A 12,790-nucleotide genomic window follows, 5' to 3' on the forward strand; every position below is an offset into this window, starting at 1 on the left:
CAGGCAGAGCCCCTGCAAAGCAGGAGATGCTGCTGCTAGGAACGTGATTCAAGGACAGTCTGATTTGTGCGGAAAGCCTGGGGGTGCAGTGGGGGGACTCCTATCCTGGGAACTGGACCTGGGGACCGGACGTCCCCTCCTCTCGGTGGCCCGACTCTCCCTTCCCAGCACCTCGGGGGCCACAGGGTCCTGAGTCTCCGCTGCGTCCAAGCACGCCCCGACTCTCTGGACCCCGCGCTAGTCCCCCCCGAGGCCTGGGGTCCCGGCGGGGCGCCCCGCCGCTCCTCGGACCAGGGGGGCAGTAGGACCCAGGGGCCGGGAGAGCGCGGACAGGGAGGGGGCGGGAGCCTGGGCGGGTTGGGGGAGGTCTTTGGCTTTTTTTGGCTGAGCCGGGGCGCCCTCCGGAAGCTTTTCCAACTTTCCAGAAGTTTCTCGGGACGAGCGGGAGGGAGGGGGGGGGACCATATATAGGTCTGGAGAGTGGGGGAGCGCCGGAGAGTGGAATCCGTCGGCTCCGCGTCTCCCAGACCCGGGTCCCGGCGCCTGCCCAGCCCGGCCCAGGTAAGGGGCGGGCGCTAGGGGGGCGCTCCGGGGAGCGGAGGGCGCGGGCAGCCCCGGGAGGCTTAGGGACCAACCTGGAGACCACAAAGTTAAGTCCCTGGCACTGGGGGCAGCAGGAGGGTCCGGATCCAGAACCCGGGCTGGATTGCGGTGGCGCAGCGCGCCTGAGGGCAGGTCGCAGCCCAGCGCGGAAGTCGGGCCTTCGGAGGGTCCCAGAGAACTGCAGGGCTCCCCAGAAGTTTGGGGCTGGACTGCTGATGGCAGAGAGGAAACAGTACACTGGGGGCTGGGACGCGGAGACTCCACCTTCTGCAGGAACGAGGAGGCAGGGGACAGGGTTGGGGCCTAGGGTCCCTTAAGCAGGGTTGGGGAGGCCAGGCCAGCTTGGTGTTTGCGGTGCCTCCTATTCTGGCCTAAGGGTCAGCAAGGATTGGTGGGATCAGCCTCCTCATAGGTTTGTGGGGGTTATATGGGCACCCTGAAGTTAGGTGGGTAGAAGAGGTGAGAAAATAGTCTTGAATTTTCCAGGGATGTGGGTCTTGGTTCTTGGGGTCCCCTCAGTTTGGAAAGAGTCGACAAGGGTGGCTCCATTTCTGGTCAGAGCCAGCGTGTGTAGGTGATGGCAGCTAAAGGAGGGATTTGACCACCTCCCTCCCACGCCCAAGGATGAGCGGAGTCAGTAGGGTCTGCAGCTCTCTCCTCCCAGCAAAGGGGAAAGGAAGAAATGACTAGAACACTGAGTCACCCACCCTCATCTGTTTACTGCCACCTGGCTCCTGGAGTAACTACGGGGTTAAGGCCACTACCAGAGGCTGGGGTTTCCTGCCCCCCAGCTTAGGAACATTCCTGAGCTGGTGGAGTGGAAGAAAAAGAACCCAGGCCCCTTCCAGCATGGCCTGAAGGCTTGCCCCTCCTCTTCCCTGCTTTCCGGCTGGTCCCTCTGGGCAGCAAGGCCCGGATGGAGGTATGGGAAAATTAGGGGAATTCGGTTCCCTGGAAATCTCTGGCTTGGACCACACCCTCCTTTTCCCTGCTGCTTCATCGGCCCATCCCCCCTTCCTGAGACTTCCCAACCCCCTCCTTTTGTCTCCAGTCACCAGGATTCCTAGCAGAAGTGTTTTGTACTGTTTGCATAACAGGATGCGCTTTCTAACCCTCAGGAGGGGCTCTGTGGGTGCTTCTAGAGGAAAGAACTCTGCAGGGAGGTCTGATCCCCAGTGATCCCTATGGGATCTGAGGTGGTTTCCCTGGTGCTCTCTGGCCTCAGTTTCTCCCACTGTACAGTGAGTAGGATGACCTCCAAGGCCCCTGTAGATTTGGGACTGGTTGTGTTAGGGGGGAAAGGATGTCCTAAAGCTAATTCCATACAGGCTTTGTGGACTCCACGCCACAGCCAGGCAACCCGTTTTATGTCGGGGCTGCTCTGTAACAGTTGTACCTTCTGTGCCAGGGGCAGTGCAGATGGGGTTCCATTTGGGGGTCAGACTTTCAGGGCCCCTTCTCACCATCTCCTCTGCTCTGCCCTATCCCATCCTCCTCACTCTTCTGTTTTCTTTCAGAATGAAAAAGGCAGGCATTGACCTCCCCCTGAGGCAGTTTCAAGGTACTTTAGACTCTCTCAAGTGTTGGAGACCCTCTCTGGTGCCCTCCTCTCTCCCAGCATCTGCTTCCCTTCCCTCTGATAAAAACCCAGAATCCAGTCTCAACACAGTCTGGCTAGCTGGGGGCACAGCCCCTGGCTCTCTGATCATGTATTTGTCTTTGTGGGACTGTGAATCAGCTAACCTCGGCCTAAGGGCTGGGATTTCTCCGTGCAACATGGGCTGGGCTGTGGGAGGCTGGCTTGCTTGCAGTGACTTGTCTTTCTCGTTTCTGCTGTTGGGTTAACAGAGCAGCCCTTCTCCCCAGCGAAGCATCTCCCTTCGGAGACCGGTGAGCAGATTCAATGCCAAGGCCAGGGAAGCTCTTTGCCACCCCTGTGTCCTGATACCAGGCCTCTTGTTTCCTAGGCTGGAAGCCCCTTTCTGCTAGTTCAATTTCTAGCCTGCCACGTCACCAGGACAGAGCAAGCAGGAGCGCAGCTGTGTGGCTGCCTGCGGAATCCCAAACTAGTCATTTAGAGCTTTCTTGGAAAAGCTCCTCCCAGTCCTCTGAGGTGCTGGCTGGCTGGGGGCGGTGGTTGTCAAGATGGTGTCTGCCACGTGGCAGGCCTGTGAGCTGGACTCTGTGACCGTGTCCCAAGAGGATGCTGGTGGCCTCTGCAGGGCCTGTGCGCTGGCATCAGTTGTGTGAACTAGAGGTGGCCTTTGAACAGGGTGACCATATATGCCTGATGTCCTGGCATATGTAGTACCCCCTTTCTCTCTTTTAGTGACCTTGTTTGTGCAATAAATTTTATGGTCACTCCGCTTTTGAGTGACCTCAGAGCTGAGACCCCAGTTCTAGTGGAGAAGGAGCCGGGACTGCAAGGAAAGTGGCTTAGACCCTGAATATCCCTCCCCAATCTCTGTGTTAGGGTAACTCTCACCCATCTTGTACTCTAAGGAACAGATCTCCTTTGAACTGTCTGGGACATTTGTGCATCTCAGTGGCCCCCCCCACACACACACACCTCTCTCTCATGCACACTTTGCTTCTCCCTTTCACTGCACCTTCCAGAAGGTGGCAGCCCAGGGAGGCGGGGGGCTGGGGGGGAGGATGGGGGTCCTCTCTGGATTCACAGGATGGCTGCAGCAGTTTTCCCAGACATCCAGTGCTTCCATGGAGGCTGAAGTCTTGAGGGTCTTCCTGGAGGAGGATTAGGAGATGGGATCTGCCAGAGCAGCGGGATCCCAGCCTCTACCAGGTTTCCTTCCAACCCTGCCCCTTGCTGTGTCGCCTCCTTTTCTGTCTTGCTGCATAAGCTAAAGCAGGGGAGTGTGGCTTGTCCCAAGGACCACTACTACTGCACAGGTCTGGGAGGGGGGCTGAGGACAACCTTGATGCCACAGGGTAGAGGCCCCTGTGGCAGCGGATGTCAGATGGGAGAGCAGAACGGAATCTATTATGGCCCCAGCTTCCTGGGAGGCTAAACACACCTCTGGCTGGCCTCTGGCGAGGGGAGGATTGTCACTGTTCCGTTGAGCTGTGATTTACTCCTCCCCCAGTATCCTTCCTCTCAGGAAACCTCCCACCTCTCCCCAGATTTTGTCTGGGGGATTTCCCATTTGCTGCGGGGGCTGAGGGCGATGGGCACATTCCTGCCAAGATATGTCTCCATGGTCAGAGAGGCCTAGGTGCTTACAGCTTGGAAAAGCGAGACTGAGGCTCAGAGAATGGTGAACACACACGCACACTCAAGGTCGCTCTTGGGCCAGCAGAGTGGTGCATCTGGGTTTCTTCACTTAATGAGTGAACCAAACCAGTGACTCATTAACATCCCAGAACAGAATGAAAGGGAGGGGGAGCAGGCCTATCTATGAACAGAATGAAACGGGGGTGGGGCACAGGCTCTGTCCCACATGACAGCCTTTTCCCAGGCACCTGCTCTCTCTGCAGACCCTCAGCCCATCTGCCTCTCTTCCCCTGGAAATGGCCCCCAGGTTTGTATGAGATCAGAGCTAACCTCTATACACACCCAGGTCTGGCCACGTGGGCCTGGCTTCTGTTCACTCAGGAATAGCTGAGGCCTCTTAATGTGCTGGGTCCTGGGGATATAAGAGGGAAACCAGACTGGTTGGGTTTCTTGTCCTGGAGGTCACAGACTAGTCGGGGGGTGGAAAGAATACACAATAGACACACGTGCAAGGGTTGTAAGTTCAGTACAAGAAGTCAGTAGCGTGGGGGTGGTGACTTGCCAGGAATCCTGATTTGAATTGGGGGGGGTCAAAGAAGACCTCAGAGAGTGATAGACCCCCCAATCTGGGCCAACCCCAAGTTTTGTTTGGGCTCCCCAGAACTCCAGGTTCTCTCGTTCCCATCTCCAGGGGACTTGGTGACAGCCAGAGGCTGGGATGGTGGTTGGGAGGAAGACCCAGAGCGTCAGGGTGGTCCCTTCTCTGCAACCCACACAGGTCCTCCGTAGTCCACACACCCCACCTCCCAGCCATGCGCCGCTTCCTGCTCTTCACCTCCTGCCTCCTGGCGGCAGCCCTCGCTGCAGAGGTAAAGAAACCATCAACCTCTGGCTCCTCGGAGAAGCTGAGCCCCAAGGCAGCCACCCTGGCTGAGCGCAGTGCAGGGCTGGCCTTCAGCCTGTACCAGGCGATGGCCAAGGACCAGGCGGTGGAGAATATCCTGCTGTCACCAGTGGTGGTGGCCTCCTCGTTGGGGCTGGTGTCGCTGGGCGGCAAGGCGGCCACCGCGTCGCAGGCCAAAGCGGTGCTGAGCGCCGAGCAGCTGCGGGACGAGGAGGTGCACGCCGGCCTGGGGGAGCTGCTCCGCTCGCTCAGCAACAGCACTGCGCGCAACGTGACCTGGAAGCTGGGCAGCCGCCTGTACGGGCCCAGCTCGGTGAGCTTCGCCGACGACTTCGTGCGCAGCAGCAAGCAGCACTACAACTGCGAGCACTCCAAGATCAACTTCCGCGACAAGCGCAGCGCCCTGCAGTCCATTAATGAGTGGGCCGCGCAGACCACCGACGGCAAGCTGCCTGAGGTCACCAAGGACGTGGAGCGCACCGATGGCGCCCTGCTGGTCAATGCCATGTTCTTCAAGCGTGAGTCCCGAGGGCCTGGGCGGGTGTGATGCTTCTGAGACCCTCACCGAGAGTTTGGATTCCTGGGCTGCACACCTCGCTGCGACTCGTTTAGTCTTCATAAGACCCCCATGGAGGCAAACACTTTGTGTATACTAGACACTAGATCCAGAGAGGTGTAGTGCTGTCTAAAGGCATCAAGCCCAGCATAGGGACTCCAGAGGGTCTGGTCTGCCTAGTTTCTTCACATCAAAGTGCTGTTGCTTGTCTTGGAATCAACCAATTAAAAATCAGTTAGGCCTCATTGGTGAGCTAGCCTAATCCTTAGAGCAGTTATCTCCGTTTCACAGATGGGGAAACTGAGGCTCAGCTAGCAGGTAGCAGAGCCAGGACTCCGGTGCAAGTGCATCTGTATTGAACTGAAGATTCAATTTGGGGTTAAGGAGCATTTTTGAATACTATATGGATGGTATTCCACAGAGTACTGTGAGGATGAAGCAACCCTGTTTTACAAATGAGAGGACCAACGGTAGGAGGGGTGAAAGGTCTCTCAGCCTGTCGGTGGCCAAGGCTGGGTTTGAACACAGATCTATTATTGCATAGGGCAGGGCACAGTCACTGTCACCATACATGCGGTTTTTGCGTCATTTATCTGGCTACTAAGACATGACTTGTGGACAAGAAGTAAGGATAATCGATGATCTTAAGACCCTCCCTGTCCAGGATACAGACCCCTCAGTTAGTGGAGGGTAGAAGTGGAGTGAGAACTCCATCTCAGCATGTATTGCCTGAATACCTAATAGGCACCAGGGCTGAGGTGGAGGTGGCAGGGACTGAGCTGAAGGGTCCTTCTGAAGAAATCCTTTGTCATTGGGGACATTCAGCCCTGACTATAGAGTGTGGTGTCTTCAGGCAGCATGTTTGGGGCCAACACCCTCTGACACTCCCAAAGTACACATGTACTCTGTGGGCTGGGTGCTCAAGGTGGAGGTGATGTAGGCTGTCAGTGAGCTCTGAAGACTGAAACAAAGACCTGCGGCAGGGATAAAGCAGGGTATGCGGTTGGGAGGGGTGTGGGTTGTGATTGTGACTTGGGGGTGGGGAACATGTATTTTTTTTTTAAAGATTTATTTATTTATGCAAACAAGAATGGGGTACAGGCCAGAGGTGCGGGCGGTGATAGGATTCACCAGAGACAGTGGGGAATAGAATAGGCAGATTGAAATACTGCTGAGGGATGCAGCGGGCGAGGCAGGAGAGGTCTGCTGCACCATGTGGGTTGCTCCCTGGCTAGAGATTGAACTCGTGCTGCAGTGGCTGCCGTCAGCTTCATAGGTTGCGTCTTAACCCCTTGTGCCACCAGGGAGGCCCAGGGACGTGTGTTTTGACCTTGTGTTCTACTTCTCCCTACAGCACACTGGGATGAGAAATTCCACCACAAGATGGTGGACAACCGTGGCTTCATGGTGACCCGCTCCTATACCGTGGGTGTCACGATGATGCACCGAACAGGTAAGTGCCTTGTGGAGTAGGCACCAAGGTCGGGGTCTGAGGGAGCTTGGGGCCTGGCCTGCCCCTGCCCCACAGCACACGCAGTGCCCTCTCTGCTCCTCTCCCAGGCCTCTACAACTACTATGACGACGAGAAAGAGAAACTGCAAATTGTAGAGATGCCCTTAGCCCACAAGCTTTCCAGCCTCATCATCCTCATGCCCCACCATGTGGAGCCCCTTGAGCGCCTTGAAAAATTGCTCACCAAAGAGCAGCTGAAGACCTGGATGGGGAAGATGCAGAGGAAGGCTGTCGCTATCTCCCTGCCCAAGGGTGTGGTGGAGGTGACCCATGACCTGCAGGTGAGAGGAAGCCCAGCTTGATGGCATGTGGGCCTTGGCGGGGGCAGTACTTGGGACACCCATTCGCCAGCTCAGCAGGTCTGTCCTGAGCCCTCCTGGCTGTGTAAGCAGCACTGGGCTCTGTTGTGGAGAAAGCTGGGGGGAGGAGGCATGGGCGTTGCCCTTGGGGAGGTGATGATAACATCAGTAGCTAAATATAACCGGGCACTGCTCTATGCCAGGCACTCTTCTAAGCACTTTATATGTATTAAACTCTCAATTCTCAAAACTTTATTAGGCAGGACTATGAACCTTATCTTATAGATGAGGAAACTGAGGCTCAGAAGGGTTAAAAAGCCCATCCAAAATCACACAACCAGTCACTCAAACATTTAGCACCAAACCATGCCCTTAATCCCACTGGCTGCAGTTTCAGACTGTTACAGTGCCCCTGGCGTTAATAAAACTAAGTGATCTCAGCTATTAGTCACTTAGGTTGGTCAGAAACTTAACCTGCCAGCTCCACCTATTGCCCCCTCACCACAGCTTAGGTGACTCGGAATCAGTGACTCTCACTAAGATCCTCCTGGCTGTTAAGTAGCAGAACCACAATTAGGCCCCAAGGTGCGCACTCAGATGGCCTTTATGTCAGGAGAGATTTTTGACCTACTGGAAAAGGAAAACTGTCTATTACCTGATTCTTGCCTTAGATGCCAGACATGGTCCTTTGGCAGTCCCATCGCATAATTGATTCAGACTTGCTGCTGCGGGAGTGTGGTGCAATGAAACCCGAGAAAAAATGTGCCTTAGGCTCCTACCCAGAGACAGTGACACTTAAATGGTCTTCCCGTGGATGGCCCTGAGGACTTCTGAGGAGGAGCTGTCCCTATCTCTGTCCTGGGTCTGCCCAACTCTTCCCCAGCCCCTTCTGCAGAGGCTGGTCTGCTCTTCTTTCTCCTGGAACCCTGGTGGACACACTCCCCTCCAGTCCATGGGGTAGATTGAGTTGGGAAAGTTGAAGTGAGTGAATAGCTGGGCCTGGAATGCCCGTCTCAAGACCCTGTGTCTAGTACCTGTTCTGCAGAAGCCTGGGCTCCAGAAGCTGCTGTTCATTCAGCCAAAGTGCCTTTATTGCTGTCTCTTTCACAGGGAGAGCCAGGGACATGGGCCCTACCCTGAATTGAGGGTGGGGGTGGGTTTGAGCTAGGTGGGAGAGATAGACAGGTCCAGACACTGGGTACTGAGGCCCAGAGGATGGCCCAGAGATGTGGCCTAGGGAAGGCTTCCTGGAAGATGTGGTATCTAAGAGCCCTAAAGGGAGAGAGGGTAGCCATGGAGGTGCCATTGAGGTTGCAGTGGGGAGCAGTGGTGGGACAGGATGAGGGGTGAGGCTGCATGTCAGCACAGGTCACATAAGAAAGTGCTTGTACTGGCTTCCATGGGCTGTGGAAAGAGTGTATGTATAGTACATGTGTGTTTTAATATTCTATGAAAGTGTATAAAAATACATTAAATAGAGAGTTTAGCATAATGAGCCCTCACATACCCACACCTAGCACTGACCAGCATCTCAACTTACAGCCAGTAAAGATACATCTATTATACACATCTTCCCCCTTCCATCAAATTATTCTGAAGCAAATCCCAGACATCATATTGCTCCAGAAAGGTTTCCTGAGTGACTGTCCTTAGATTAGCCTTTCTCAAATTTGAGCGTGCTAAGAATTACCTGGAGAGTTTGTTTGAAAAGTTCCCAGGCCCAGCCCTGGTGGTTTGGCTCCTGTCATTCTGGGCTGGGGTTGGGCGGGTGCATTTCACCTCAGCCCCAGGTCATGCTGGAGGCGGGTGTCCATGTCCACTTGGAGAAGCACTGGCAGCGCCAGGGAAAGTTCTGCCTTTTCCCCGAGTTTCAGTTTCCTCCTCTGAAGCGACAACAGGAAGCTCTTGTAGGGCGGTTGAGAGAATCACGAAAATAGTAGAGTGAAGTGTCCAAGCCACATGTGGCACACAGAAGCGGCCAAGCAGTGGTGGTCTTGTTGCTAGGACAACAGGAAGGGGGGTGGTGTGGGTGGAGGGTGAGGGCCCGGGAGCCCGGTCCACTGTCTCACCTGGCACCCACCTTGTCCCGCAGAAACACCTGGCCGGGCTGGGCCTGACGGAGGCCATTGACAAGAACAAGGCAGACCTGTCACGCATGTCGGGCAAGAAGGACCTCTACCTGGCCAGCGTGTTCCACGCCACCGCCTTCGAGTGGGACACAGAGGGCAACCCCTTTGACCAGGACATCTACGGGCGTGAGGAGCTGCGCAGCCCCAAGCTCTTTTACGCCGACCACCCCTTCATCTTCCTGGTTCGAGACACCCAGAGTGGCTCCCTACTGTTCATTGGGCGCCTGGTCCGGCCTAAGGGTGACAAGATGCGAGATGAGTTGTAGGCCCAGCGTGGGCATGGGATGGCAGGAGGCAGGCGAAGGCTCCTGAGACACATGGGTGCTATGGGGGTGGGGGGCACTAAGGTACTGACCTTGGATATTCCACGGGGTGGGGGTGGGAAAGCAGTGGGCGGCCTGTGGGTGAGCAGACCGTTCCGGCCAGAATCCACTCTGCTTGGCCATGGCCTCCAGATAGCCCAGAGCCCACGGCCTGCGGGACCTGGGCAATGGTGGTGTGCCCTGCGCTCCAAGTCCTAGGAGCAAGCCTGCCTCAGCCAGTGTTCATATTTATAGCCATGTACTCGCTCCTCTGTGAGACAGAATCTAGGGGGTGGGCTCAGCCCAGCCCTGGTGAAATGGGGCCTCTCTTCCTGACATGACCCACACTCCCTTCCCCTCCCCCATCCCTGTCTTCTCCCGACTTCCCTCAACTATTAAACTAGGTGCTGTGGTCCCCGGGACTGGCACTCCCATCATATCCCTGGCCCCAGTGAGGGGGGTCAGGAAATAACTTTTGGGGGTCTCCCAGGCACACTCAAGAAGCATTGCATTAGGCATTGTAGGGACGAACATTTTTTCCCCCTTTTACAGATTTTCAAAGAGGGGGAGGGAAGGGGGAAATGAGCCTTTGTTGCTGTCAAACCAAGAACTTATTTGTGTAATTTTTTTCAATAAAACTTTTCCAGTGAAATGGGCTAGCGCCTGGAAGGTGACTGGATCCGGAGAGTTCCATGACATTCTTCCCAGAGGACAAGGGCTCTTTCTCTTAGGTCAGATATGTGATGAACAGCCCATATCCAGCCCTGAAATGCTGGCAGATAGCACCATGCGGCCAGCCCGCTGCATGCTGACTCGGGAAATGGTTTCGGCCTGGCAGCCCTGGAGAGATGGGGCTGCAGGACACAAGGATGGTGCTGCACTGGGCTCCCTGTCCTGCTCTGCAGGGCCCGGTCTTCAGCCCCCTAGGCTTTTAGTCCAAGCTGACTTCATCCATATCCAGGACCAGAAGGCACGAGCTCAGGCTGCCTGACTTCAGACAGGCCTTTGGAAGGAAGGAACTTGTGGGATCCTTGTTGTTTGGGTTGGTGGCAGGAGAGGAGAGATCCGACAAGGCCTTCCTCATACTGGTTCTTTCTCACAGGCCTTGGGCTCCTCACACCACACCTCAGCGAGGGAGAGGGTGAGTGGGGTACAGGGATACTGTGGCCAAGGAAGTGGTGGAGCAGAGCATTTCCGCTGCTTGTTGGCTGTGTGACCTTGGGTAGGTCACTCAGGCTCTCTGGGAAGCTCTCTGGCTTCCCTCTCTCAACAGCTCTGTTTCAGAGGTTGGTGGGGGGTAGCCTCCGCCTCTTGGGCAACTGAGCTGGAATCCTCCAAGATGCAAATGGGGCTGCAGAAGTGCCAGCTGATTCATTGTCATCAAAATGGAATTTGTAAATGGTTCAGAGTCCCAGGTCTGTACTGTGCTGTGAACCCAGTAAATTAGGTCTCTGCTGTCAAGTGGCTCCATCTAGGGGCGGAGACTTAGGGATAGTGCTCAGTACTCCCTGTTTCCCAGTCAACTGGATAGTTCTGTCCCTAGACATGCCACATGTGTCCCCTGCCTCTGGGCCTTTGCACCAGCTGTTTTTTCTGCATGTTTAGTGGTTCTTGCAGATCTTTTTAGGACTGCTTTTTTGTCACCCAGAACCAAGCTTGAATGCCATCTGCTCACTGAGACCTTCCCCTGCCTCAGTTTCCCTACCATGTGCTATCAAATTATCCACTGATTGACATACTGTCTGTCCCCACAAGAATGGAAGTTTCATGAGCATAGGGACCTTGTCATGTTCATCACTGTATGTCCTACACCTAGATTCAGCATCATACATATCATATACCTCTTACACACCTAAGAGGCACACATGTTTGTGCACGTGCGCGCACACACACATGCATTGCTGAGTAAGTCAAAGGGCTTTTGTAAAAGGGCACCAGGGCTGTAAGTGTCCACAGGTGGAAGCCATAATTGTTAAGGGGAGATCAAGGAAGGCTCCCCGGAGTAGGAGACATGGTCTCCCTTAAGGAGAGTAGACATTTCTTGATTAGGATAGTGATTTAAATAATAGCTGGTGCTACCTTTGTGTTTTGCTTCTATGTGCTCTACATACAATGCTACTCACTTGATGAATAAGTCTTCTAACATCTTGGCTACGGAGGGATTAGCCCCTATTTTCAGGTGATAAGCTGAGGCTGAAAGAATTTAGCTGAGGATGAGTTGGGATCTGCTTCTAGTCAGTTGGGTCTTTGGTCTTCCTCCATGTCAGGAAGGGCAGGAGCAGAACTGGCCAGACTTTCTTAATCTCCATGTCAATCCACTTGATCATTACAGCAGGCCAGTTAGGTGGGCACTCATTTGACCTGTACATGCAGCTCAGAGTGGGGCAGAGACCCGGGACAGCTGGACCCAAAGTTTAACTGCTTCCCTGCATCAGGTGGGTGAGGGCAGTGAAAGAAGGCAGGCCTGGATGTGGGGGGTCAGCCAGATGACACAAAGGGGACCCTGAGACCATCTGTGTCTATCCAGACAGGCGGGAAGGTGGTGAAAGTTCCATGCCCCTACCTCACAGTGAGGGGTGGAGGTGCTGGAGTAGAGAGGGCCAGGGCAGGGGGATGAATCAGGATAGGAATGGAGGCTGGTGGGGACTACCCAGTGGCATGGCCAGTGTGGGGCTTTCCTGCTGCCTGGGGCCATTCTGAGGGAGCTCCGGAGCTCAGTATTCTTCACACCTGCTGTAGTAGGTGTAAAGTGTCAGAGACTTGGCTACTGCTGGATGGTGAGTCCTGGAAGTGAGTCCCAAGTACGGAGAGGCATTGAGTCTGAGCTAGCCCACAACCACATGGTCATCACAAAGTTCAACCACTTCCTTGGACCACAGCCAAACCGCAAGTGCCACTGCAGTGCTTCCTTGCATGTGTGTGGGAAGATATGTCCCTGTTCTCCACAGAGATGTGGCAGAAGGCTAAGGTGCAGCTATTCACGTGGGTATTCACCAAAGCAATGTGCTTATCACAAGGCTGAAACTGGGCAAAGATGGGAAAGAAATTCTTGAGTGCAAAATCACACCTGGACAAGGTAGAGAAGTGGAAGGCAAATATAAGGAAGAACATACTGAGAAAAACAGGAGTGAGTATAACCTATTGTGCAACCATGGCTTCTCAGGATTTATAGCCTAGTGTGTGGCCTTTGGAACATTTCAAGATGTCTCTGAAATGTTGCATTTCCTTACTTTTGAAAATTTATTTATGCATA

The 12,790-nt window shown here is 54.7% G+C and overlaps 1 protein-coding gene across 2 annotated transcripts; it reads left to right on the forward strand.

The window, feature by feature from the left end:
• The first annotated feature begins 361 nt into the window (after positions 1 to 361).
• Positions 362 to 10,225, forward strand: SERPINH1 (serpin family H member 1). Of its 2 annotated transcripts, XM_037522981.2 has the most exons (6): positions 362 to 561; positions 2,121 to 2,164; positions 4,614 to 5,257; positions 6,650 to 6,748; positions 6,856 to 7,088; positions 9,199 to 10,225. In XM_037522981.2, exons 3-6 carry the CDS (start codon positions 4,648 to 4,650, stop codon positions 9,499 to 9,501), a joined length of 1,245 nt encoding a protein of 414 aa, XP_037378878.1. In that variant the 5' UTR covers positions 362 to 561; positions 2,121 to 2,164; positions 4,614 to 4,647; the 3' UTR covers positions 9,502 to 10,225. The 2 variants fall into 2 exon arrangements, with proteins under 2 accessions (XP_037378878.1, XP_037378879.1); XM_037522982.2 differs by lacking the exon at positions 2,121 to 2,164 and having other exon boundaries at positions 457 to 561.
• Positions 10,226 to 12,790: the final 2,565 nt, after the last annotated feature.

The sequence above is a fragment of the Talpa occidentalis genome, unplaced genomic scaffold (assembly GCF_014898055.3).
Source record: "Talpa occidentalis isolate TD23 unplaced genomic scaffold, MPIMG_talOcc4v2.1 talOcc4.3, whole genome shotgun sequence".
NCBI classification, from domain to species: domain Eukaryota; kingdom Metazoa; phylum Chordata; class Mammalia; order Eulipotyphla; family Talpidae; genus Talpa; species Talpa occidentalis.